The sequence below is a fragment of the Heterocephalus glaber genome, unplaced genomic scaffold, assembly GCF_053883595.1.
Source record: "Heterocephalus glaber isolate CG9 unplaced genomic scaffold, H.glaber_assembly_v1.0 deba00001673, whole genome shotgun sequence".
NCBI lineage: Eukaryota > Metazoa > Chordata > Mammalia > Rodentia > Bathyergidae > Heterocephalus > Heterocephalus glaber.
Window position 1 is genome coordinate 24,589,385 of NW_028258410.1, and position 26,388 is coordinate 24,615,772.

The 26,388-nt window shown below is 41.2% G+C and overlaps 1 protein-coding gene and 1 pseudogene across 19 annotated transcripts in view; both read left to right on the forward strand.

The window, feature by feature from the left end:
- Positions 1-26,388, forward strand: part of Ptprt (protein tyrosine phosphatase receptor type T) — a 1,083,111-nt gene that overhangs the window by 297,230 nt on the left and 759,493 nt on the right. For all 18 annotated transcript variants that reach the window (XM_087197882.1, XM_087197888.1, XM_087197890.1 and 15 more), the window contains exon 2: positions 9,641-9,766. In XM_087197882.1, coding sequence (XP_087054008.1) covers positions 9,641-9,766 — 126 coding nt within the window. The remainder of the gene's footprint in view (positions 1-9,640; positions 9,767-26,388) is intronic.
- Positions 15,449-25,645, forward strand: LOC147822212 (kelch-like protein 7 pseudogene; annotated as a pseudogene). The gene is made up of 2 exons (XR_015445962.1): positions 15,449-15,560; positions 18,089-25,645. The product of XR_015445962.1 is annotated as a kelch-like protein 7 pseudogene (transcript).

A 26,388-nucleotide genomic window follows, 5' to 3' on the forward strand; every position in this document is an offset into this window, starting at 1 on the left:
ATATGTTATCTTTAGAATGGGTGTGTACCCTGAGCAGGGTTGGCTTGATGGGTCTGCAAACTGTGTAGTCCCGCAGACCCCAGCACTCAGTTTAACACTCTCTGCTATTGCCATCTTGATTTCTTCACCACTGTAAACAAGGAGATTGCATTGTATGCAGCTTCGCCCTGAACCCCATAAATTCTGTAGCTGGACCTATCTTGGGGGTTTTCTTGGTTCTCAGGTCTTCTGGTCAAGAAAGAAGTCTTTGATGGGAGTGTTGGCTCTGCCTTTGATTTTGTGCTGAGTATGTCCTCTGTTCTAGCCTTGGTTTTTTTCATCTGTAAAGTAGGAGTGCTACTCCTCACCTGTGAAGAACACATGCTGTAATGTAGTGAAGTGTTTGGGTTACAGTTCCTCACTTTGTACCTTATGCTAGGTCTGAGTATATGACATCAGAATAATGGGAGACATGCTCCCCCTTCGCTTCCCAGAGAAAGAAGAAACATTTTGCAAGAATTGGGGAGATGGCAAAAGCACATGACATCAGACATTCAAATGGTGATCCATGGTACAGTACTGCCATTAAAATTCAGTGACTGTGTTAACATTGGAAATTTTTATGTCATTGGAATAGAAGTCAGCAAACTGTAGCCTGCAGGCCAAATCTAGGTCTTGACTCATTTTTATATATCCCACAACTGAAGGATGGTTTCTACATTTTAAATGGTTACAAAAATCAAAAGAAGAATACTATTTTGTGACATGTGAAAACAGTATGAAATTGTAAGCACAGTGTGAATAAATTAAATTTTATGAGACTATGACTGTGCCCATCCTTTTCATATTGGTTATGGTGGTGGCTTGCTGTGTCTCAGGGACAAAGGCCACATGGTTGCTGTGAAAGGCAGAACTCTGACCTGGCCCCAAGATTCCTGGCCTCTTGTGTCCTGTATACTCTATGCCCCAGCATGGCACTGGATTTATAATGAATTTTACTCCCTTGATTAGGTTATCATAGTGACAAAAGTGAAGGAATCTTTCAGATGTAACTAAGGCACAACATCAGTTGACTTTACTTAATTAAAAGCATGGACCCGATTGAAACAGATGAATCATTTGTAGGAACTGGGATCAGCATGAAGGAAAATGTTTGAAACACAAGAGGGCTCATGAAGGACTCTGTGACTAGGAGCTGTGGGTGGCATTAACGGTGAGCATGGGTCACAGCCAGCAAGAGCATCAACATGCAGGACTGAATTCTGCCCAAACTACGTGAGCACTATAGAGGACCCCAAGGTACAGAAAGAATGTAGCTCAGCTGTCACTGTGACTTCATTCTTGTGCAGCCTTAATAAGAAAGTCCAACTTGGCAGTACCTGGACTTCTGCCTTACAAAGACTCCAGATAATAAAGAGGTGTTTTAAACATCTAACTTTGTGGTAACTTGTTATGCAATAATTGAAAACTAAAGCACCACTTTATAGACTGAATTGTGTCCCTCCAGAATTCGTATGTTGAACCGTAACCTCAGTCCATGTATTCTGAGACAGTGCCTGTGATATGGTCAGATGGAGACATGGGGATAAGGCCTTTGTTGCACAGGGTTGGAAAGAGACACCAGAGATCATTTTCTCTTTGCCTGATTGCACTAAGGAAAGGCCATGGAGCACACAGTGTGAAGATGGCTGCCTGCAAGCCAGGAAGAAAGTCCTTACCAGAGCCTGACCTGCCGGACTTTGGTTTGGAGCACTTGACCTTCAAAACACGGAAACAATAAGTATGTGGTTTAAATGACTCAGTATGGGCTGTTTTGTTATCACAACTTCATCATACTAATACATCCCATAAAGCTGAAAATATTTACTATTTGACTTTTTACAGAAAGAGTTTTACACTGCCACCCCTCTTAGTTAAAAAATAACAAAGGCCATTTTCATCACCCGACCTTTCTTGTGCCTTCTAGCCATTTATTCCTGCTACATACGAGGTCTGAATAGCTCCACAGCATGAGCTTGCTGCACATCAGTGAGGCCTGTATGAGCCTCTAACTATCCCCTACTCCAGTGCACCTTCCTGCCTGACTTCAAGCTCCTGGCTCCCTGTTCCCTCCCCATTGCACCACGGTCTCCGCTGTGAGTTGAAGGCACAGGAGCTACTCCCAAGCTTTGACCTCTGAGATTGCAGACTGACATGCTAGGCCCAGGCAGTGGTTTGGAGGTCGGGGGATGGAGATAGCTCAATGGCATTCTTACAGGGCTGAGGAAGGGCTGCTTTGCCACCCATTCCCCTCAAACAGCTCCTTTTGAGGTGAGATTGCCTTCCCAGTTCATTGCCATGACAATGTAGCGTAGTGGGTAGGTGTGTTCTAGGTCTAGGTTCAGAACCAAGCTTTACCACTTGTGTTTTCTGTGATCTCAGGCAAATCTTTTTAACCTTTTATGCTTTAGTTTCTTTCTTTCTAAAGTGGGGGCTAATGATCATCTCTGTTTGAGTGATAGTGTTTATGATAATTGAATGAGTTACTCTTGATAAATACTTTACACAGTGCCTGACACATAGTTTAGGGCCTGACATCATTATTACCTCTCAGATCCAGTTGGGATTGCTCTCTGCTCAATAGCTCTCTGAACCCGTCTCTTTGTCCTTGCGTCGTGATGCCCTGGGCCTGGCATCTCTACTCTAGCCCTGCTTGTGTGAATCCTGAGCAGCCTAACAATACTCTTACTTTTGCTCTCATGGCTTCTTGGCCTGTCCCTTGTTTCATTCCAGTCTTGTTTCGTACCTGGTGGTCTCATGGGTTCTTCTGAGTTCATTTCTTACCATCCCTTCTCTCTGTGGATTCAGAATCTCCATCTTTGAAGGATCAGGATCCATGCTCTTAAAAGGTCCATCCTGACCTCTAAGCCCTGAATCCCTACCCTGATGTAAGGCCTCCACTGGGCTTCCCCTCTCCCTTAAGAAATGACTTACTGATCGACAAGAGGCCCTTCTGTGGGCTCCAGTTTGGCTCCTCTCCATGAGTGACATCCATTTTTAATGCATTCAGCCCTTCATTGAATAAAGATCAAACCCATCCTCTGAGCGAGGCTCTGGGTGGAGACCAGTGTGACATCCCCCTGTTCTCTTGGATCTTTGGAACCTGTAGCTGGAGAGGCACTGTCCTGTGACCTCAGATATCCCAGGTCCCCTGTGCAATAGGTATCCTCTGAGATCATAAAGATGGATATTGAATGGGTCCTGGGATTTAAAGTTCTGGGTACTTATGTCAGCAAAGGGGCTGTTTCGGTGTATCTTTACCCACTGCGAATTATTACTACCTTGGTTTCTGGTTATGTTTGTCAGAATTATGCATTTTACCAGAAGTAGTTCCCATTATGTAAAGAAACTAAAGGTAAGATTTCACTTTTTTATGTTTACCATTTTCTATCTTCACTTAGCTCCACTGCTGTGCTAAAGGTAGAACTTTCTATTCCAGATGCAGCAGAGTAAGACTCAGATTCTATGAACAGGTAGAGTACTGTGTTCTAAAAGGGACGGGAATGGAGCAAGGGAAAAAAACCCAGGCTTTAGTCCCACATAGCTTAGGGCTAATGGCTCCTCTGCTTTATGTGGGTGCATTTACTTATTAGAGCCTGTGGTGATGCATCTGTAAGATGGGTATGGTAACAATAGCAGGGCCTGTGGGGAGGGCTAAAGATGGTGTAGGTGAGGCCCACAGAATTCAGCTGTAAGGAAAAGGAGTTATTACTATTATTTTTGGAGGTGTTACTATTATTGTTGCTGTATGTGATATACTTTTTACAGGTGATCTGATGTGGTCAACAGTAGCCCCTAGGCAAAATCTTGCCTGCCACCATTGCTCTAAATTAATGTTTATTGGAACATAGCCACGCCCATTTGTTTATTCATTGTTTATGGTTCCTTTCCCATTACAATGACAGATCTGAGTAGTTGTGATAGAGACTATGTGTCCCCAAAGCAGAAAATATTTATTATCTGGTTCTTTATAGCAAATGTTGCTGACCCCTGTTTTAGCGAGTGGTGTTGGGAAATTTACCTACATTCATATACATACAGATTTACATATACATCTACATAGCTCAAATACAGTGCTTGGTACACAGCAGAAGCCCAACAAAGCATTAATTCCTCTTCTGAACTTAATTCTGCTCAAGAATACATAGGATCATATCTGAGAAATGCAGAAGCAGACACATTTATATTTTTATTGAATTCTATTTCTCATTTTCAAAAGAAGAGCTTATGTTTAAAAAATTCTGATTGGCACTATAAACTCTATTTATGCTTTAATGTACCCTAAAGTATGTATCTTGCACTATTTTTGCTTCCCTTACAGATGCTGATATGCTATACATTACCAAATCCAAATGGATTTTCAAAATCCAATTTCCTTGCTACAGTTTTCCATTTCTCTGTTGACTTTTTATGCTTGACTCACATGAGAGCATCTGGGGCCTTTTCCATATTTTGACCTCAACCTGCCCAGTGAAATAGCTCTTCTGTTTGGGTACAGGGTTCTTTGACAGTAGCTACTCTTCCCTGACTTGCTGCAGTTATGTAGGTCTTCAAATCAGGCTGTGACCTCTAGAGCCTGGTTTCTGGGGTGGAGGTAGATATTTTGTTTTCCCCCAACAAACAAATGCAGTTGTGTTGACATCAGTTAAATGAGGCCACCTACTCTTCATACCTGACTGGAGTTGGCATCCAAAATGAGTTTCTTTTGGGAATCCTTTCAACCATAAGTCATCCCTAAGGCATCTTCCACAAACACCTGCAATAAATGCTAAACATTTTTTGTCGGGTGTTATGGGCCCTAGGAATTGTACCAAGATAGACAGATGCAATTTTTGAAAGACGAACAGGAACTGCGATGAGATTTAGGGTCATGGCTTTGAATGTTGCATGCACTGGGTCCAGGGCAAGCTTGACTTTCCTTTCTTATCCTCCCCTCGGTAGGTCCTAGTGGCCATGGCACAGTAGCAGGAACTTGGGCTGGCAGTGTGATTCTACATCTCTGTAGCTCCCGAGACTTCCCAGTTTTTTTCTGACTCTCTAGAATGCATAGGCCTTAAAACTAGAAGGTTTCTGGTGATCATCTTATTCCTGCATACCAGAAAAAAGGAGGCTCAGAGTTGAGGAAGGCATATGGGCTTGGAGGTTGTCACCAGCTGCCAATGCCAATTGCTGTCTGGGTGTACAGTTTCGATCTCATGAGCACTGTTTCTCAGTTTGTTGGTTAAAAGGAAGGAAAATCCAGAGATGACTGCTTTAAAATGCTTAGTAAGCCAGTTGTGGCAGTAGATGCCTGTAATCCCAGCACTTTGGGAGGCTGGAGCAGGAAGATCACAAGTTTGAGCTGAGCCTAAGTGATTTAGCAAAACCGTATCTCAAAATAAAAATACATAAAGGAATGGAGATGTAGCTCAGTGTGAAGGCTCTGGGTTCAATATCCAGTACTTCAAAAATTGCTTATTATGTGTATTTCTATCTCCTGAATATTGTTTTTTTTTGGTACTGGGGATCAAACTTGGGACCTTGCGCTTGCAAGGCAGGCGCAGGGACCACTGAGTTAAATCCCCAGCCCATCTCCTGAATATTTTTAAACACTTCTGAGTCAAGTCAGACCAACAAGGGCAAGGTGTATAGATCATGTGGAATTGGGCCCCAATGAGTTGCTTTCTGAAAGTGCATGTTTGGGTGATGCTAACAGTCTCATGAAACTGGCCATGCATTCTTGGTGTGGAGGTTGGTTCAGATATGGGTGTTGTTTTGTTATGGGATATGATGTTTCTGTTAAGATTCTTCCTGCAGAAGAGCTCTTGTTTGACCTAAGCTCCTGGATTTGTTGTCATTTTCCTGAGCAATTGGACTTTTATTGCATGAACATAGTGTCCAGTACATGGCCAGTTTTTCCATTTAATATTGGGTGTTGGGAAGCTCAGAGCCAAACATGTAATCCTCCTTTTGGAAGACTGGCATGTGAGAAATCTTAGTGTGGATTTGCAACTCCCTTGTTCTGTCCTGATTTTCTTTTTTTTTAACTGGCCTATTTGATTTTTACTACCATGCCATACCTCCTGATTCTATGTTGAGGCTCCTTAGGCTATACCACTGACCAATTAGACACATCCCTTGAATTGTAGTCTATGTTCTAAGTTTATCCAAAACATGGTGGGGCACTGAACTTTACCAGCCTTAGCCTTACTTCCTGCTTTGCTGGGAGTCCATGAGCTTCATAGAAAAGTCATGATCCATGTGTACTGCCAAGATCCAGAAGAGAGGAGAGAGAGAGAGAGAGAGAGAGAGAGAGAGAGAGAGAGAGAGAGAGAGAGAGAGATCTTTATCTTTTAGAGACTCTTCTGTAGGAGGGACATTGATGGTCTTATAAGAGATGACAATTTCCAGCAGAATGGGATAGAACTGGCTGCAGGCCTGAATATCTCAAAGAAGTAGTGGCTCAAGTTAGAATGCAAGGCTGCTTTTGATGTCACTCTGAGTGCTCCTCCACGGCTTTGAAGATCCTCACTGCAAGAAGCCTGGGACCCCAGTGTCAAAGGTCAGACTCCTAAAAGGGAAAAAACATTTGCACACTATATGCTGATTGAGTTCATTGGAGTTCAGTGGTTGGGGAAAGCAAGGTGATTTAGGAAATGGCTGTGAAGAGGAGGTGTGTCCCTAGTCTTTAGGGGGGCAAGACCTGTCAGCAGTCAGTTCAGAAGTAGCTGTCTACCTATGATTGTTCAGAAGCAAGGAAATGAGAGCTGGGCAACTGGCCAGCAGACTAAGGCCAATTGTCAGGGTGATCTTGCCTGTGATTCATGACCTGGGATCCCCAAGGGTTTACCTGTGAACCTTCTTCATTCTTACATAGACAAAGGCAAGAATCTGTGTAAAATTCTATCTGTGTTTAAAATCTGTGTATAGAGAATCTGTGTAATTAAGCCATTAACTAAAATTTATTACTTCCTCTTTGAGCAACAAAACCTCTACATGAAAGCACCTGTGTTTGTGTGCTTGTCTTTCCCTGTGCTTGGCAAACTTTGTGTGGGTAAGGATCATATCAGTTGTGTTGGTCAGCTTTGCATTGCTGTGGCATAGTACCTGACATTACTTAAAAAAGGAGGAAAAGTTAATTTTGGCTCATGGTTTTGGAGGTTCAATTCCATGGACTGGTGGTTTCCTCGCTTGAGGCAGAACTTCGTGGAGCAAGGGTGTGGTGGAGCCAAACCGCTTACTTCATGGCATCTGGGAAGCAGAGAGAGGGAAAGCACCCAAGAGGAAGGAGTTGAGTACCAGATTAGTCCCTAACTGCCCGCTGTCATGACCTGCCTCATCCAAGTAGGCCCTGCCTCCTAACAAGCCCACTGAGCTGTGAACTCATCAATAGATTAATCCATCAATGAAATTAGAGCCCTCCTGGTCCAGTCCCTTCCCAAAAGTGAAGCCATCAGCTGGCCACAGAGCCTCCAGCACATGGCCTTTGGAGGACATTTCAGATTCAAACCACAACATTTGTCGGTCCTGTATCCCTGAACAGAGCCCATTTAAAAAAGGCCATTATTGAAAATATTTCTAGAATAAACAAGGACATGGATTCAAATTGAGAGGACCAATTACCTTCAGAGCATTTTATCTGCCTGGTCTTCTCTTTTTACCTTAAAATAGCATGACTTGTACTTGGTTTGGGGGAATGACTTTCTGATCTATTAGAAGGAGCAGGAGATCTGTGTTTAGCTTGCCATGGATTTAATCTTGGCTCCAACACTTTTCTTCTGTGTGGCTTGAGCAGTTGATTTAGTTCCTCGATGCACCAATTACCTTATGTTTAAAGGAGGGATAAAATGTACCTCCCATTTGTGAGGATTAAATGAAAGCTAATCAGACAGCATAGCCAATCAGAGTCTAATATATTGCTTTGCTAGAGTAAATACTCAGGAAAGCATGCTTCTAAATTATTTCTAAGTACTGAGGTATGACGCTTCTTGTATTAGGATGTGCAAAGCTCTGCTATGTTAACAACTAAACCCTAAGAAATCAATGGTATAAGAAAAAAAGGTTTATATTTTGCTCCCCAGAAGTTAAGTACTGATACTACTGGTGAGGCAACTTTCTGGGTGGCTTTCTTCCTTAAGCATTTAGACTTTTTCCTGGATACCACTTCTCCACCACAGCACTGAAGGTCCTCACAGTGGAGAGTGAAAGGATTGCTTTTTGATTTTGCTTTTAAGAGATTTATTTTAGTTGGTATCACTTTATCACTTTATTACAGGTTCCAAGCACTTGCCACATAGTCATCTCTAGATGCAAGGAGGCCTGGAAACTGTGTTTTGTGTATGCAAGAGGAACAAATGAAGCCTTTTGACATACAGAGCCATGTCTTGGCCATGGTTTCCTTCTCTCATTTAAATCCATAGTCTGGAGGGATCTCAATCAGCTGTTCCCAGGAACACTTGGCATATAGCATTTACTCTATAGCAGATACTCTGTGTGTGATGGAGGGTTGTATGTGTGTTTAATGGAGGGTGATGATGGTATGAGAGATTTCTGAAAATCAAGGAGACAGGAAAGGGACAGTGGAAAAGATAGACAATGTATGAAATGGGTCTGGGAGACCAGCCAGTAGGCTGGTGTAAGATTATTCTTGCTACTGCCTCATGCCTATGGGCTCCCTCTGGAATACACCTCCTTCAGCTCTCCACTCATGGAGATGTTGCCATTCTTGTGAACCCTATTAATTATCCTCCTCTCCTTTTCCCGATTCCTTCAGAATATAGCAGGCTCCTCTTTCCTTGGTCACATAAGCATCTCTTAGTTGGAGGCTCCATTCTACGTCCCACATCCCTTTCAGTGTCACCCTGAGGGAATTTACCACACAAAGCTCAGGGGATTCTTGTCAGAATCAGATGAGCATAACTTATTGTCAAATGGTGGATGGCTTGAACTTTAGGTTAGAGGGAAAAGCTTTAAACACTATCAGCCTTAACTGTACTATCTTCCAGGAGTATGATTATCTGATTTCTCACAGATTAACTTCTTACTCAATGAAAAATGATTTTTCAGACTGCATTTAAAGAGAAGGAAGTGGGAAGTGGGTATGGAGAGTGTGTTCTGTACCAGTTATTTTTTTCATGTTAATCTATTTGATATTTCTGTGAGGTAGATATTTTCCGCTATGGTACAGATGAGGATACTGAGACACAGAGGTGTTAAGCATGTGACCCAAGCTCACACAGCCTTGTAAAGCTAAAGGGTGGGTCCAATTTTACTAGACTCAAGCAAGTGCTCTTTCTGCTGCATCCCAGCAACCCTCCATGTAGCAGGAAGCAGTTATAGAGGCATGCCCTGGCATTCATTTTTCCTACTTAGAATGAGACGTTGCTGTTTACTTTCTCAGGAAGGAAGATTGAAATCAATGTAACTAGCCTTATTAACTTTTTAAAATAGGGAGGCCTGGAGATGCCAGTGTCTTTCCTGAGAGCACCAAAACTAATATAAAAATCCAATTTGCTTGCCTTTTTCTTTTAGTCTTTTCTAGAGTTTCAAATTCAAAGCTGTAAATGAAGAGCTGATGAGACAGGGGTAACGAACCAAGTCTCAGACACAGGGATGTATTTACCCCTCTCTCTTTTGTCTGCAGGAGGCTGTTCCTTTGATGAGCACTACAGCAACTGTGGTTATAGTGTGGCTCTGGGGACCAATGGGTTCACCTGGGAGCAGATTAACACATGGGAGAAACCAATGCTGGACCCAGCAGTGCCCACAGGTACGTGATCCATTAGGTTTGGGGCTATAATGGCAATGACTAGCTTTTACAATGACTCACGGGGGAAGAACTTTCCTAAGTTTGAGCTGTCTGGGAGGGCAACAGATAACTGTAGGTAGTGAGTTCTCTGTCCTCAGAGTGAACTCTTCAGGATGTAGTGAGAGTCACATGTCACCTGGATTTGGGGACCTTTAGGATTTCCTTTAACTTTGAGATTCTAAGCTCTAGCTATACATAAGGCATCACTAGGTTTTGCTTTGAAGTTTTGACAGCAGTGGGGTTTTAGGAGAAGAAAGAGCCACAGGAGAATTTGAAGTATCTGCTTCACTCTAGGCCACACAGACACAGGTTGGGGACTCCTAAAATCAGAATATTAGTCATAGTGTTAGTATCCTGATGTTCTGAATACCAGCCTTACCTTTCACTCATGGGCTCAGAAGCCCAATGTAATTCTTGATGGATACTTGCATGGGCCAAGCTCTGAGAGATACAGCTGATGTACTTTGGGGGAAGTACCTCATACTCAGAGAAAACACCTTTTGAGTAGGGCATACTTGGATAAGATGAGTCTCAAAAAGGCTTACTTGGTGATATGAACCAGAAAGAATTGCAGCTCTTAGAAAGTTAAGATCATCCTCTGGTAGAGTTGGGGAGACGATGGTTGTTGGAGAAGATAGCCATTCTCTACAGGTCTTCCCTGACCAGAGGTCTTCCCTCACGTGGCCCACACACCATCTTTGTTTTCCACCAGCCCTTCTTGACACGCTTTCCTGCTCTCCTTGGTCAGCTTACCTGACCTTTAAATGCTGAAGTTCCTTTGAGTTTGCTTGATACTCTTTCCACAGACGGCCTCCCTACTCCCATGGTTTCAGCTACTATCTGTACACTGGTAATTCCAACATTTATGCCTCCAGCCTGCACATTTCTTAGGAATTTTAGACCTCCATAGCTCACTACCTAGTATCATGTGTTCTAGGCAACTTCTGCAGAAGCATGTTTTTCAGACTCGACTAAGCTGGAGGCAAAGAAGATGGTCGGAAGTGTCTAGAGGGGGGAGTGGCCTTATTGACTGAGTTTGGCTCCAAAGCAAGAGGCCATTGGGTAGCTCTGTCTATTCCTATTAAGGACATACATTATATCTGTTTCTCTTGAGAGTTGACAGAAGCCTTAGGTGTAATAAAGCTGTGCTGCAGTACAAAATTAAACACTGAGAGGCCTCCTATTGCTCTGAGAATACCAGAGACCGGTTGCAACCTCTAGGCCCCATGGCTGATCCTACCTCAACCTCCACCTGCATCCAGTTCCACGTCCCCTGTGCTCAGTTTCCTCTGGCTTCTGTCAGCTTCCAGAACGTTCTGACTTCCCTGCCTCAGGAATTCATACAACACTGGGTCTCTCCATGGAGCTCTTTCCTCCCCCTTATTGTCTGGTACTTCCTCTTCTTACCTCAGTCTTGACCAGCTCTCCTTGTAATGATTCCAATGGTAGAGTGCATTTTTTTTCCAGTGACATGCATCATAGCTGCTGTTATTTGTTTGTTGTGTGCTGTACCCCTAGATGAATTGTTCTTTGTGACTAGAAACCACAGCAGTATCATTCATAGCTTTATCTGTAGTGCCTAATGCAGTGTGTCATGCAGAGTGTGTACTAAATGACATCTTGTTAGAAGGATGCATGGATGGATGGGCAAATAGTCTTAATCAAGTGGTTTTGTAATGAAGGAATGAATGATAAACATTATCAAAGGCCTTTGGGCCCTGTAATAACTGGTCACATGTGTGTCCTTTGCTACTGCCCTTCCCATCTTACAGATTAGAAAAGTGAGATTGCAAGCAGCTGAGTGAGACCGCTGCTTCCCCCCACGCCATTGTCTCTCCCCCAAAGACATGACACTTGCATCTAATCTTAATTTTTTCAGCCCCTCGTTAGAGCAGAATGTCATTTCATAAATATTGGATTGTGCTAATACAATCTTCTGAGCTTTTCTAAATAGAGGCATTTGATAATGATCACTGAAATTATTCTCTTATGATGTGCCTGTGGATTTCAGTGGCTCTGCATGCTGCTTAAGCAGAGAGGCATGAAAGTGAATTTGGATTAGGCGAAACTGCTTGTTCTCCTCACGGGCAAAGGCTGAAATCTTATTTCTTCTGTACATCCAGCAGTTCATATCTTTTCTGAAATCTAGTTTGAGTCTATTTATTGAGATATTCCGTAGCCTTTCATAGATTTCCTTTGTGTGGCAAGCTGTGGGTTAGACTTGGCCTGAGTGAATCTAACTATGTCACTTTAACATTTAATCCCTTCAGTGGCCTGGCATACAGATCAAATCTAGATTCTGTACCCTGGCCTGCATTATCTAGTGTCATCTCTGAGCCCCTTTCTTTTCTCTCAAAATGCTCCAAACATCTTGGCTGTTTTTGATTTGTTGGCTATTTCAGAGTTTTTCCTGGCACAGGACCTTTGCACACACTGTTCCCTCTCACTGGGATTTTCTCCATCTTTCTTTCACTTGGATGATTTCTTTAGATCTCAACTCACACAACTTCCTGCCAAAATCCTTCCTCATCTGTTGATCCCAAAACCATCTCTGTTCTACCTGTAATATCTTGCTTTTTGTTTTCAAAGCCCTAGCTATAGATGTACTTACAGATCAGCTTACTTCAGTCTTATACCATAGCTGAGCAACCCTGGATCCTCAATCCTCCTGCCTCAGTTTCCTCATTTTTAACTTGGGGACTAGAATGAGCGTTGCATAGAACTCTCTGAATTGTCTGCTCTGTGAACTGAACTCTGTGAACTGAACTCTGTGAACTGAACTCTGTGAACTGAACTCTGTGCACTGTCTGCTCAGGGCAGGGCTCAGTCAGTGTTGGTTGGGTTGCCGAGATTCTTCTCGGATCTCTGCAATGTCTGGGTCAGTAGATCTAAGTCCATCTTAAAACCTGCCCCTCCTTCAGGCTCACCTGTACCCAGTGCTGCTTTTCCAGGGAGCTGGCCAGCAGGAGGTCAGCCATGGCCCAACAGGCCAGAGGGACGTTCCACTTCCTAGGATGCATCACTGCCTGCAGGGCTTGGCTGCCTCCAGCTCAGTCCGTGTACCCCACGGTCTTCCTCTTCTTTCTCTAGAAGAAAAGACCTCAGGCTTCAGACCTGCTTTCCTCCATCCCATCTTTACTGGGGCTGTCACAGAGGAATGAGGGCTACTGTATCCCCAGACTCTGTCTTCAGGGCTCTGCTGTGTCTGTGGTGCCCATGGAGCTAACAGCAGCTAGCCCAGCCCTTTTCCCGATGGGAGTCCTGACCTGTGGCCCAGAGCCTAGCAGAAGGACCTGGTGGGGCTGATGGGAAATGCAAGTGCTCTAGGCATCCTTTTAAAAGGGGTGAAGCCAAAGTCCCCGTGGTTAGGAGGGTCCTTCTAATGCTATACAGCATTGTTTTAAGGATCAGGAATAAAGCACAGTCCAATCTCAGGCAGCACCCCTAGGTACATAAGAAATGATGCATTTGTTTCTCTCTTTTACATCACCTTGACTCTGATCCTGAACCCCTAGGAAGTTGATGTGTTAAATTTAGGCACTACCAGAGCATCTTCTTTCCTAAGGATCTGTGAATGTGCAGGGGATGTAAACTAGATCTTGTGATCTCCTCCCTACATTTCCTGTGGTCCTTTTATCATTCTGCTACTTTCTAAGGCTGCAAGCACTTACGTGGGCCCCACTAGCCCCAGGGACCAACCCAACACCCCTTCTGGGAATTCTCCTCTCCCAGCTGCCACTGAGCAGGATGGGACGAACAGACACTGCCCTGAGCCCTTCTCAGGGTAGGAACTTTTCCCCACCCTTTCTTACCCCTTAAAGGCAATCCTTATCCATAACCCAAGGCATACTCTCTGTAGTAAGTTTAGATTTTAGTGACACAATGGAAAATAAAAGGAAATCTTCAAGCAGCTTCTTCTCTTTGCTTCTCCTGCACACTTTTCTAGAGCAGAGAAATACAGAGCCTGGTGGAAATAGACAAAGACCAGAGAAAACTCAAGAAGAATTCACATATGGCAGCTGAACCACTTTGGCCCATCAGCCTGTAGTGGAAGCAGGCATCATTTCCAAGATGACTCTGAGCTTTCCTTGTGCTCCTGGGCCCTTCGCCATGTGTTCCTGCTTTGCTCTCACTACTTAGGTTTATAGAGAGAGGATGAGTGTCTGTCATGGACTAAATTGCTGTGAATGTGACCTTATCAAGTTAAGGCCATGCTGGTCATACTGGACCCTAATCCAGCATGAGTGGGGAGCAGAGTTATCCAGAGATACAGGGGAGGAGTCTGTGAAGACAGAGGCAGAGATTGGAGTGATGCAGCCTCAAGCTAAGGAAGGCCACAGGTTGCTGGTAGATACTAGAAACTCTATCAGGAAAGGAAAGATTCTTCCACGGAACCTCTAAAAGAGACATAGTCCCACCCAACCTTACTTTCAGACTTCTAGCCTCTAGAACCATGAACAAATAAAATTTTGTTGTCTTGAGCCACCAAGTTTGTGGTGATTTGTTACAGCAGCCCTAGTGAACAAAAGTCCACTTCTGTACTCCAACCCTGCCAGCTTCTCAGGGCACAGGCCACCGGAGGACAGGCCAAAGGATGCTGGAAGTATTGGAAACTTTGCTTTCTTTTAGGGAAGCTGACATTCAGTGCCCAGTGTAACCAGGAATTGGAGCTGATATTTTCCCTACAACATTATCTAATATGCCACCACTTATTGCACGAGTTCAGAGACATTGTCACCCCTTTATTTTGGAAAAAACTTGAGTCCCAGAGAAGTGACTGGTCCAAGGTTATGTGACTTGTGTACGGCAGAGGAAGTGAGCTTGAAATCCCAGCTAGTGAAATTATATACGTGGTGCTGTCATCAACTAAGTATGTTTTTATTTTTTTTTTATTTTATTTTTATTTTTTGGTACTGGGAATCAAACTCGGGACCTTGTGCTTGTGAGGCAGGCGCCAGAACCACTGAGCTAAATCCCCAGCCCTACTAAGTATGTTTTTAAATGATTTCTATTTAGGGTCATGATTTATGATGCCAAAAATAATAAATATTCATTGAAGAGAATATGCACACTAGAGCTAGCTATAAAAACAAAATGAAAGTCATACATGCATACAAACTTACATAAATATCTTTTTTTATTTAATGGTTTTTAGCATTTTCCTCACGTCATTAAATATTCCTCAAAAGCGTGTTTTCTAAAATCTTCAGGGTTTTCCATTCCAGTGACTGTTCCACTATTTATTTAACCACCCCATACTATTGCCTATAGAAGTTCCTTGTAGTTACTCCTAAATCACACTGCAGGGAGCGTTTTTGTGCACACACCTCTGTGCTCATCTCCAGCATTAGTAATCAAATTTGCTTTCATACCTATGTGTATTCCCTATGTACCCCAAATCAGAATGGTTTGCATAATTTTTGAGATTTGGAGAGAGAATATCATCTACATGTCAAACATACAATCCTGGAAATATGACCATGATTTGATCGTTGGGAAAATGCCTTGTGAATCCTGAAGCACAAAACACAAATCTGGAACTGGTAGTGAGTGAGCTGTTATAGTTCTTGGCTTAGGTACTGGATGAAGACCTTCGGAGCTTAGCAGGATTTGTGTCTGAAATTGTGTCAACCACAGTGGTCCATGTGCTGGGCAGTGGAGGTGGATGTCAGCTATCAAAAGCAGGATGGGCCCTCCAGTACTGATGGGATTACTAGCAAGTTGGTTCATGATCTGTATACTAAGCTACCAGGAGGTATCCTGTTCCCCTTGGACAAGGGCAAAATTTTATTTGTCTCATAACCAGTGTTCCAGGACTTAGTAGGTGGCTATAAATGTTAAGTGAATTGCTGTTATTAATAATTGAACTTTGTCGTGATATGACCCTAGCATGTATCTTCAGCCTCCTCCTTCTCCTCTGCCCTTTCCTCTTCCTTGTTCTCTCTGAGTTTGAGTTTGGGGCTCCCACCGCCAGACCTGTTGGCTGATTTGGAGACTCCCATTAAGACAAGTCCTGGTGGGTTGTAGGGCTTCCAGGAAAGTACAGGTGCCAGGTACTCATTTCCTGGCACCTGGATGTGGCTGGACAGGTGACCTAGATGCAGCCAGTTGGGCCTATCTGCCCACAACGTCTCTGGGAAGAAAAAGCCAGTGATCAGAAGCTCATGAATTGGGCTTTCCAGTGGCAGTGGTGTTCAGACCAGTGTCTTCCCTAAAAGGCATTGCTGGACTCCCTGCTTATTGGTTATCCACAACTGCTTTACTGTCTGCTTGTTTATTAAACCTGATCCTAAGTCTTTCCCTTCATGATGAGCTTCCCAATATTCTTCCAGGATGTTCCTAGTATTGAGGAAGTCATAGTTAATTTTCGTGTTTCAACCCTAAACTTTGCAGCTAACACCATTATGCTTTTGTTGTACTTACTGACCCTTTTGGCTAGAGCGTGCCTCCTGTCTCCCTTTTTCCTTTACTGAAACTCTGCACAGAGGCTACTGCCTCCAGGAAACCTTCCCTGACTACCCACAGTACTCACCTGTCCACTGTGCATCTGTTCCCAAGCTGTTTTTTTTTTAATCATGGCACGCTATCTTTGATTTCCCTCTAGGGCTGTGAACTACGCCAAGACATGAGCTGAATTCCTTGTGCCTTACCTGGCATAGGGACTTCATTATTGGTGAGTGTACTGGTGTTAGGGAAGTCAGGGAGAAGTGATTTCAGGAGAGCCCTGGAGAGGCAGCCTACTGCTGCTTTAGCAGTTTCATAGCACCTTGGGTACCTGTAGCTTTCATATATTGAGTATGTACTCAGGTTGAAGAGGCTGAATCCAGGAAGGGCCACTTGGTCACAAGGCCAGGCTGCTTTGAGCTGTTCTGCTCTGAAGTTGATCCCATGATCATCAAGGAAAATAAAGGGACATTGGAGATTACCCCTCCCTTCACCCTGTGGCTGGCATATACTCAAAAATAGGTGTAGTGCTGGGGATGTAGCTCAGCGGAGCTGCACCTGCCTGGCAAGTACAAGGTCCTGAGTTTGATCCCCGGTACTGAAGGAAAAAAACATGTGTGGAGTGATGTGTGGCCCTCTTGGAAACTTAAGGCATCCCAAACTGGTCTATTGTTCCTTTAATGTAATGCTTACGTGAAAGTAATCTAGACATATGGGCCTCTAAGTTTCCTTAATCACTCCTGATATTATTATTGATTGGTTTAATGTTATAACTCTTATGCTTCCATTTAGCCACTGTTACGTTTTTTCTTCTGTCCTGATAGCGTATATATTAATTCTTAAAAAAATGCTGAGTTTGTACTTACGTACTAACTCTCTCCACTCCCATCTCTGCTTGGCCACATATCACCGTTAACAGATTGGTGTGTGTTGAGAAAGAGGGAAAGGAGAAGAGAGGGAGGAAGAAGGCAGATTGGAGGAGGGGAAGAAGGAGGGAGACAGAGAGAAAATCTGTTTCAATAATAATAGTAATGGAGAAACGATATTTTTTGTCTAATTTTTTCATTAAATTTATTGGTACATTTTAGGTATATAATACGATGACATTCATCATTGGGAATTTGTACCTTTACATGATATACCTTGGTTCTTATTTTTCCCCCTTTCCCATGCCCTCCCTTCAATTCCATCCCTCCCTCCCTTTTTACAAAGATTTTATTTCCATTTTTTCCTTTTGTCCTATTTTTTTCTTTCTCCTACCCCTCCCACTTCCCCTTCCCCTTTAGACTTTTTCTTCCTACTTCACATTATCTGTTATACATTTTGATCCTTATATACATTTTCAGTTTCTCACACAGAGAAACTATTCGGTATTTACACATGTGTGTCCTATTTATTTCACTTAAGAGTATGGCTTCAATGTGCATCCATTTAATTAAGACAACTTTTATTTATCATCAATATCATAGGACATTACCATGCTACAGTTTGAGAACACCAATACTAAGAGAAATAGCTAGACTGAATACAGATAATTCTTTAAGCAATCACTAAATACTTGATGCAAGTACAAGAGGGGGAAATGGAGAATTGGCAGGTTTTACAAAAGAATGATAACAAGCAAAATACCATTTCAATTCAATATAGTAACCCAAGAGTTCTTCTTCTATCAATATTCAGAAAAAAGTTAAGATTTTCTTTGTTATCATTTTTAGTTATCAACCAAAACAAATATTTACCTTGTGTTATCAATAATATCCAATGTCTAATAAAGACAATAACTTATAGGAATAGTGTCTTTATTCTGGATCATTCAGTGAAGTTATACTTAAAAAAAAGATGCTGAACCAGATATTATTGAACAACTTGTGGACTTTGCTTATACTGCTAGAATTTCTGTGAATAGCAACAATGTTCAGTCTTTTGTTAGATGCAGCAAACCAGTATCAGATTGAACCTGTGAAGAAAATGTGTCTTATTTTTTGAAAGAACAAGTTGATGCTTCAGATTGTCTTGGTATAAGTGTGCTTGCAGAGTGTCTGGATTGTCCTGAATTGAAAGCTACAGCAGATGACTTTATTCATCAGCATTTTACCGAAGTTTACAAAACCAATGAATTTCTACAACGTGATGTCAAGCGAGTAACACATCTTCTTAACCAGAACAGAGGATCAGGGTTATGATGCTGCAGTCAGGTGGTTGAAATACGATGAACCTAATCACCAGCCATTTAGGGTTGATATCCTTGCTAAAGTCAGGTTTTTACTTATATCAAAGAATTTCTTAAGTAAAACGGTACAAGCTGAACCACTTATTCAAGACAATCCTGAATGGCTTAAGATGGTGATAAGTGGAGTGAGGTACCATCCACTTTCTCCAGAGGATAGAGAAGAACTTGTAGACGGCGCAAGGCCTAGAAGAAACATGATTACCGCATAGCCCTATTTGGAGGATCCCAACCACAGTCTCATAGATATTTTAACCTAAAGTTGAGAAGATATGCACAAGCCTGGAAATGAGACTGTAACTTCAGAATTCTCATTTGATGTCTTGCTTTGCTCTTACAAACAACCTATTATTAATTGCCCCTTTGTATACTAAGCCACAAAAGTTTAGACTTCCAGTGGAAAAATTCAAATAATTGAGGAATTAACAACTGATAAAAATATCCACATTCTATCAAACGCATTCTCCAAAGCTAACACTATTAGAATCTCATTACAATATTTATTAAATGTTTTTATCAGAGGCATACCAGTCCTCTTGCTTCTTTTTCCTACAAAAAATCATCTTGAAAAAGTTTGCCATTTACTAGTATTTGTATATAACCTTTCAATACAAGTTAGTCCTTGGCATAAGGCTGTAATCCCAGCACTCTGAGAAAATAAGGCAAGAGGGTCACAAGTTGAAGCCCAGCCCGGGCAACCTAGCAACTTAGACCCTGTCTTAAAATTAAAAATGAAATACAGACTGGGAATATAACTCAAATAAAGACCCTAAATTCAATCCCCAGTACCCCCCTAAAAAATCTGGTATGAAAAGAGACACTAATTTCATTATAAATTATTATTTATCTTGTATTACCTCAAGTGAATATTATTTCATTATTCAAGTAGACTTCTTAATGAGAAATACTGTATATGAGTTGATTAGTTTAAAATTTTGGACTTAATATGTTCAGAAATACTAAAATGTGCATCCATTTAGCTATAAATGTCTCTAGTTTCTCACTCTTCACAGCTAAGTAGTACTCCATTTTATTAAAAAATAACCACATCTTCTTTATCCAGTCTCCAGTTGATGGGCAATTAGGGTGTTTCCCAGTTGTAGCTATTACAAACTGTGCCACTATAAACATGGGTGCACATATATCACTGTGGTATGATTCTTTTTTTTTTTTTTTTTTGGTACCGAGGATCGAACTTGGGACCTTGCGCTTGTGAGGCTGGCGCCGGAACCACTGAGCTAAATCCCCAGCCCTATTCTTTTGATTCTTTTGGGAAGATACCCAGCAGGGGAATAGCTGGATCAAATGGGACCTCTAATCCTAGTTTTTTGAGTTATCTTCATATTGATTTCCACAGTGGTTGCACCAGTCTACACTCCCACCAACAATGGAGAAAGGTTTCTTTTTCCCCACAACCCTGCCAGCATTTGTTGTTGGTTGATTTTTTGCTAGCAGCCATTCTTTCTGGAGTGAGGTGGAATCTCAGTGTTGTTTTCATTTGCATCTCTCGAATAACCAGTGATGTTGAACATTTTTTCATATGTTTATTTTCTGCTTTTACTTCTTTGTCTGAAAAATGTCTGTTCATTTCAGATGCCCATTTCTGAATTGGGTCTTTATATTTGGGGGGGGGGTCTGATTTTTTTTTTGAGTTCTTTACATATTCTAGATAGTAGACCTTTGTCTGAGGAACAGCTGGTAAAAATTTTTTCCCACATTGTAGGTTGTCTCTTAGCTTTGTTGGTGGTTTCTCTTGCAGTGCAGAAGCTTTTTAATAGGATGAGATCCCAGTTGTTGATTGTTTGTGCTAGTTACCATTCTACTGAGGATTTGTTCATAAAGGTTTTTCCTATGCCAGTGTCTTCAAGAGTTCTACATAACCTGTCTTCCAGCAAGTTTAGTGTTTCTGTTTCAATATTTAGATCTTTGATCCACTTTGATTTTAGTTTAGTGCATGGTGATAAATATGGGTCTAGTTTGAATCTCTGGCAGGTTGAAATCCAGTTTTTTCAGCACCATTTATTAAAGAGGCTGTCTTTCCAATGAGGGTGATTGGCTCCTTTGTCAAAGATGAGGTGGCTGAGTGTGTTTGGAGCTGGAGAAACGGTATTTTTGTAGTGCTTTCTTTATGGTAGGAGCTATCCTACCACTTTGAATATATTGACTTATTTAATCCTCACAACAGTCCTGTGATGTAGCTTTGACTTACTCTAAGGTACTGTTGGCATATGGCAGAGCCAGGATTGGCCTGGGGAAGTCTGGGTCCAGTCTGTCCTTGTAAGAATACAGACAATGGATGGGATTGGAGACCCAAACAGTTTTGTCATTGGTATCTTCACACCACAACAGTCAGATCTAGTTTTCACCTTCCAAGGCTGCACAGTATTCTGCTGGGTGGATGCACAATGATTTATTTAACCAACACTCAATAAATGGCAGTGAAAGAAGAAAAAAGCTGAAACATATGTCCAAATAAAAGGAAAATCTCTGTCTCCAAATAGCTGTTGTAAAATTACTCACCCAGCATCTCATATTATAAGATGGCCTCTCATGCACTTAGAACTACAAGATTAATTGGAAAACTGCATTAGTCTGTGATGACTCCAATCAATACTGGTTTGGGATGTTTATGGGGATCACAGAATTGGTAAAAAAAAAAAGACCAGCAAATTGAACACAGGCTTAGTAATTATTCTAGAAGAGATAACCGAGTAATGACAAGTGATTGTAGTTGTTATAAACAAGTGTCCTAAATATGGCTTTGAAAAGCAAAAAAGAATCTTCCAGTGATCAGAATATACATTGCTAGATAAATGGGAAAACATGTCTATTCTAAAACACACATGGATACTTATGTTTATGTTCATTTTGGTGACATCGTACCTGAATTCAGAAAGTATTGTATTCTGAATGGTGTATTCTATAGTTTGGGTTTTAAGTGTTCCTCAAGGGGCTGGCAAAGGCTCTGTCCTAGCATGATGCTACTGGAAGCAGTAGAGTTTTTAAGAGGTGCTCTTGAAGGTTCTCCGGGAGTTCCCACACTCTGGGCTCTGGGGCAGAAATAAGGGGCTGAGGGATACTGGAGGAGCTCATTGGGAGAGGAAGTTGGGGAAGGCTGGTTTCCTCTGGGAACATGGATCCCCTTCCTTCTCTCTTCCCCTGCAGAGGTGCCCTGGGATACCCATACTTTGGGGATTCTATTGCTGGGATCCTGCAGCTCCCTCTTCCATCTGCTCACTTTACCATTCTCTTAGTGTCACATTCTTTTTTTTGCCGTGGGAAACACCAAATCCCCAAATTCCCTTGTGCTTCCCACCCTGGCCCAGGTCAGGCAGCTCTACAGATCAGTACAGAGGTGTGGCATGTCATTTTGCATTTGACATCCCTTTCCCTCAATTTTGTATAAGCTCCATGAGAGCAGGAATCAGCTTTTCTGTTCACACCTGTATGTCCTCAGCTCCTAGAACTGGCTCTGGCACATAAGACACTTTCAATTAATATTAAGTGAGTTAGGGGAAGATTGACGTGTTAAGCTCCCTGAAAACAAGTTTAAAGGAAGCAGAAAACCTGAGATGGCTGAAATTCACACTTGCGGTTTACATCATAATGTACAGTGGCTCTCAGGCAACCTGAATTGTGAGCTTGCTGTGCTGCTGACCTGCTGTGTAGCCTGGAGCAAGTTACTTAATCTCTCTGGGCCCTGGAGTCCTTACCTACACAAGGAGGAGTGTCCATCGGAAACACTTGCACGTTTTTCCATCTTTACCATCACACAGGCTGTAAAGCTATTCTTCTGTGGCACAATTTATTCATGACTGCAACCAGGGAACTCTCAATGTCTTCACAATACAATAGCAAGCAAAGTCTTGAGTGTATGCGGGGGTGGTTGGCCCAGAGTAGAGGGGGCTGGTGAGCCAGAGAGCCACTCCAAGTAGAGATCCAACCTATGAAAATAAATCTCATTTTTCTTTACTGAGTGGTAACAATCATTAGAAGAAAGACTGCACTTAGCACCTGTGCTGAGCAAAATGATTAGCTGATTCTGAACATTTCAAGCAAAGCATCAGCCTGGTTTTTAGACTTTACACAAAGTTTTTAGGCTTTACATTATTGAAAACAATAACAGAAAGATTACTTGCCTGAATTGAAAGCCTGCTTTCCTACATTCAAAATGAAATGTCAATAACCTTTGTTCAATAACCTTTGTTCTTGATTTGCTGTCTAGTTGACTTTGAGGATGGATACCAGAAACACACACCCACATGAAGTTAGAGGACACTGCCCAGAGAGATTTGCATGGAGGAATTTAAGCAAAGCTATTGCATTTCTTTGGCTTGGGGTTTTCTTTAATCTATAAAATGAAGCTAATACAGTTGGTACTTATGTTATTCAATGACATAACATAAGGGAAAACAAACAACAAAATGTTGGGTTTATGGGTTTATGGTAAGGTCTTTGTCACTTCCAAGTCTTTTCCTGCCGTGTCTCAGAGTTGGGACTTGCCACGGGCTGCTGTGTCCACCACAAGACTTGTATATTGGCTAGGGTTCTCTAGAGGTACAGAATCTGCAAGGGGATTTATTAGTTAGGCTTACAGAGTCAGAGGTGGGAGAGTCCCCAGTGGCTGTCTGCATGCTGGAGAGTCAGAGCTACTCAGTTGAAGAAGATGGAAGCCACAGAACAAGAGAGATCAAGAGTGTGGGCTCAGTCCAAGACCAAAGGCCTAGAAGCTTCCCAGAGAATCACTGGTATTAGGCCATGTTGAAAGGTTGGAGAACTTGGAGCGTGATGTGATGTTCCCAGGTGATGGCAACAGTGAAAGATGCACTGCTTAAGCAGAATGGAGCTTTTTAAAATGTGGGCCAACTTCTTCCTCCTTTTCCTTTTATTCCATCCAGGCTTCAATATTTGATGGTGCCACTAATAATCAGGGTAGATCTCTCTCAATTCAAGTTTGCTGGCCTGCATGCCAGTCATCTCTGGAAACATCTAGAACTGTGCTTTACTAATCTGCAAGGCATTTCTTTTTTTCTTTTTTAAATTTTAATTTATGTTTTTATTTCTTAAAGCAGAACATTTATTGGCATATTTCAGATATACATAATGACAACATTCATCATAGGGAATTTGTACCTACACGTGATACATCTTGCTTCTTCTTTTTTTCCCATCCTCTCTTCAACTTCTTCCCCCCACTTATATACAAAAGCTTTGTTTCCATTTTTCCTTCTTATTTTCTTTTCTCTTGTCCCTTCTTTTCCTTCCTCCTCCCCCTCCCTTGTTCCTTTTCTCATTTGAACATTTTCTTCCCATTTCCCAGCATCTATTATACATTTCCTTATTTCCACTTTCAGTTTTTCACACAGAGAAACAAAGCGGCATTTAAACCTGTGTGATTTATTGCACTTAAGAGCGTGGTCTTAAGGTGCATCTATTTAGGTATATGCCCATCGACCAATGAATGGATAAAGAAGATATGGTTTTTTTATACGATGGTGCTTGAGACATTTATTTTTCTAGATTCTTCAATTAGATACTTATATCATTGCTTTGAAACCTTTTTTCTCCTCTAATGCAAGAATTTGATATTTTAAATTGACTTATGACCGTTGTTGTAGCTTTATCTTTCCATATTTTCATATGTACACATTCATTGTCTTTTGGTTCATCCTAACTTCCATTGTGATTTCTTCCATAACTCCATTATTTATTCTCATGTTTATTTTCCAAATATTTGGGACTTTTTCAAGAATCAGTCACTTATTAATGTCAAGTTTAATTTTGAGTCGTCTGAAATGGTCTGTCTTTGTGAATGTCCCACATGCCCTAGGAGAGGATTTGTCTTCTGTTTATTGCTGGCTGGAAAGTCCTAGAAACCTTTATTAAAAGTCAAGAGAGTTTGTTGTATTGTTCAAAACTCTTTCTCCTTTCTTAATTGCTGCCATGTTTTTCTATCAGTTATCAAAAGGGCAGTGTTCAAATCCCCACTGATAATTGTGGATTTGTCTATTTCTCCTTTAACTGTTACCACTTTTCCCCCTATATTTTGAAACTTTTGTACTTGATGCATACACTTTTAGGTTACATGCTCATTATGATTAAATTTATCACTGAAAAAGTGCCCTCTCTCCCTTTCTTTTGACTGGTATTGCTTAATGTATGTTTTCACATCTTTCTCTTTTAATTGATATGTATCTTTATATTTAACATGTAAAATTTGACTTTGGAATTTTGTGTTTAAGGTCTACTGTCATTTATTTTTTGAACACTTTTGTTGCTAGCTGTACTGTGGAAAATGCAAGGAAACCTGAGTTTATATTTGTAAAAGTCTTTGACATGCTCTAGTCAAATATTTCTTTTTATTGTTTAAAAATAACTGAAGTGTTCCACCATATAATTTTTTCCTTTACCAGATGACTAAGATTCTAGAGAATTGATTATAAAATATTTTCAATCCAAAAATTAAATAAATAAAGTGTAAAGTAGATTGTAGTTTTTAAAATACAATATAACAATACCCACTTGTTGGGTTTTTAGATCTTGCACATTTAATCCATTTTGGGCTTATAATTTCAGCTTTACTGTGCCATATTGCTATTTGCTTTCAACTCCCATCATGTGTTTAATTGTCATTATTTTACTTCTACAGTATGTGAATAAACTACCATATGTTAGTCTCTGTAAATGTCAATTGTACTTTAAGCAGATAAAAAATGACAAAAGGTTTCTATATCTGCTCACATATTAAATTTCTTTATTAGCAGTATATGTTTATGATGCATATAATTACATTCATCCTGGGGAATTGGTACATCTACATATCGCACCTTGATCATTTTTACTTCCCCTTTCCCCAGTCCTACCCTCTTCCCCCTTCTTTAGATCTCTTTCCCATCTCCACAAATTCTACCTCTCTGTTTCCTACTGTCTTTTTTTTTCTTTAAATTATTTATATTTTGGGTTTCTCACATGAGAGAAACCAAGTTAAATGTCACTTTCTGTGCCTGATTGATTTCACTTAGCCTTATGGTCTCTAGATCCATCCATTTTCTACAAGTGACTCAAATTTATCCTTCTTTATGGCCAAGTAGTCATATATATATATACATCTATATATAATTTTCTTTATCTATTCATCTATTGATTCTACTCCCATCTTTATGCTTTCATTTTACCTGCCATCATTTTCTCTCTGCTACAGAAGAAACTTATTCAGCATTTCTTTTGCTATATTTGTGTTCACAATGAATTTTTTTTCAGATTTTGTTTCCTGAAAAAGTTATTGTTTGATCTACTTTTTTGAATGACATTATGCTGTCACTCAAAAGGAATTATTTTTTTAAAAACCTTTTATACTGCATATTAATTTATTATTAAGTATTATTATAATTGTGCATATATAAGGGTGCATGTGATATTTTGAGATGTGTATACAATGTGTAACAATCCAGAGTGGTTATCATTTCCATACCTCATAAATATGTAGAGTTATCATGTGTGCAACATGTGTGTTGAGGTGTTTTCTCTTTTTCTTAGTACCTAAAATATCATTGTTTCTACTAGTAAGAGAGATATTCACTAACCCTATCTTAGCTAATGCAGCATATACATTAGTGAAACAATGAACCACAGCAACTCAGTGAATAAGGAGGAGAGTAAGGAAAACGACTGGAAGCTAAGAGAGAGCACTCCGAGGACTGAGTAAGTGGAAGTCTTGTAAAATTTAAATACAGAGGTAGGGAGTCAGATGGGTAAATAATTCTAAGAGATAGAGGGATGGCACCAAGGAGAAGCTTGGATGGTCCTGCTGGATGGAGGTGGGTGGTGCTGAGCAGCCCTCTGGGAGGAAGCTGGCAGGCCTTCTGCAGGTGGGTTTCACAGGACCAGAAAATACCTGATGACCCCAGCACCT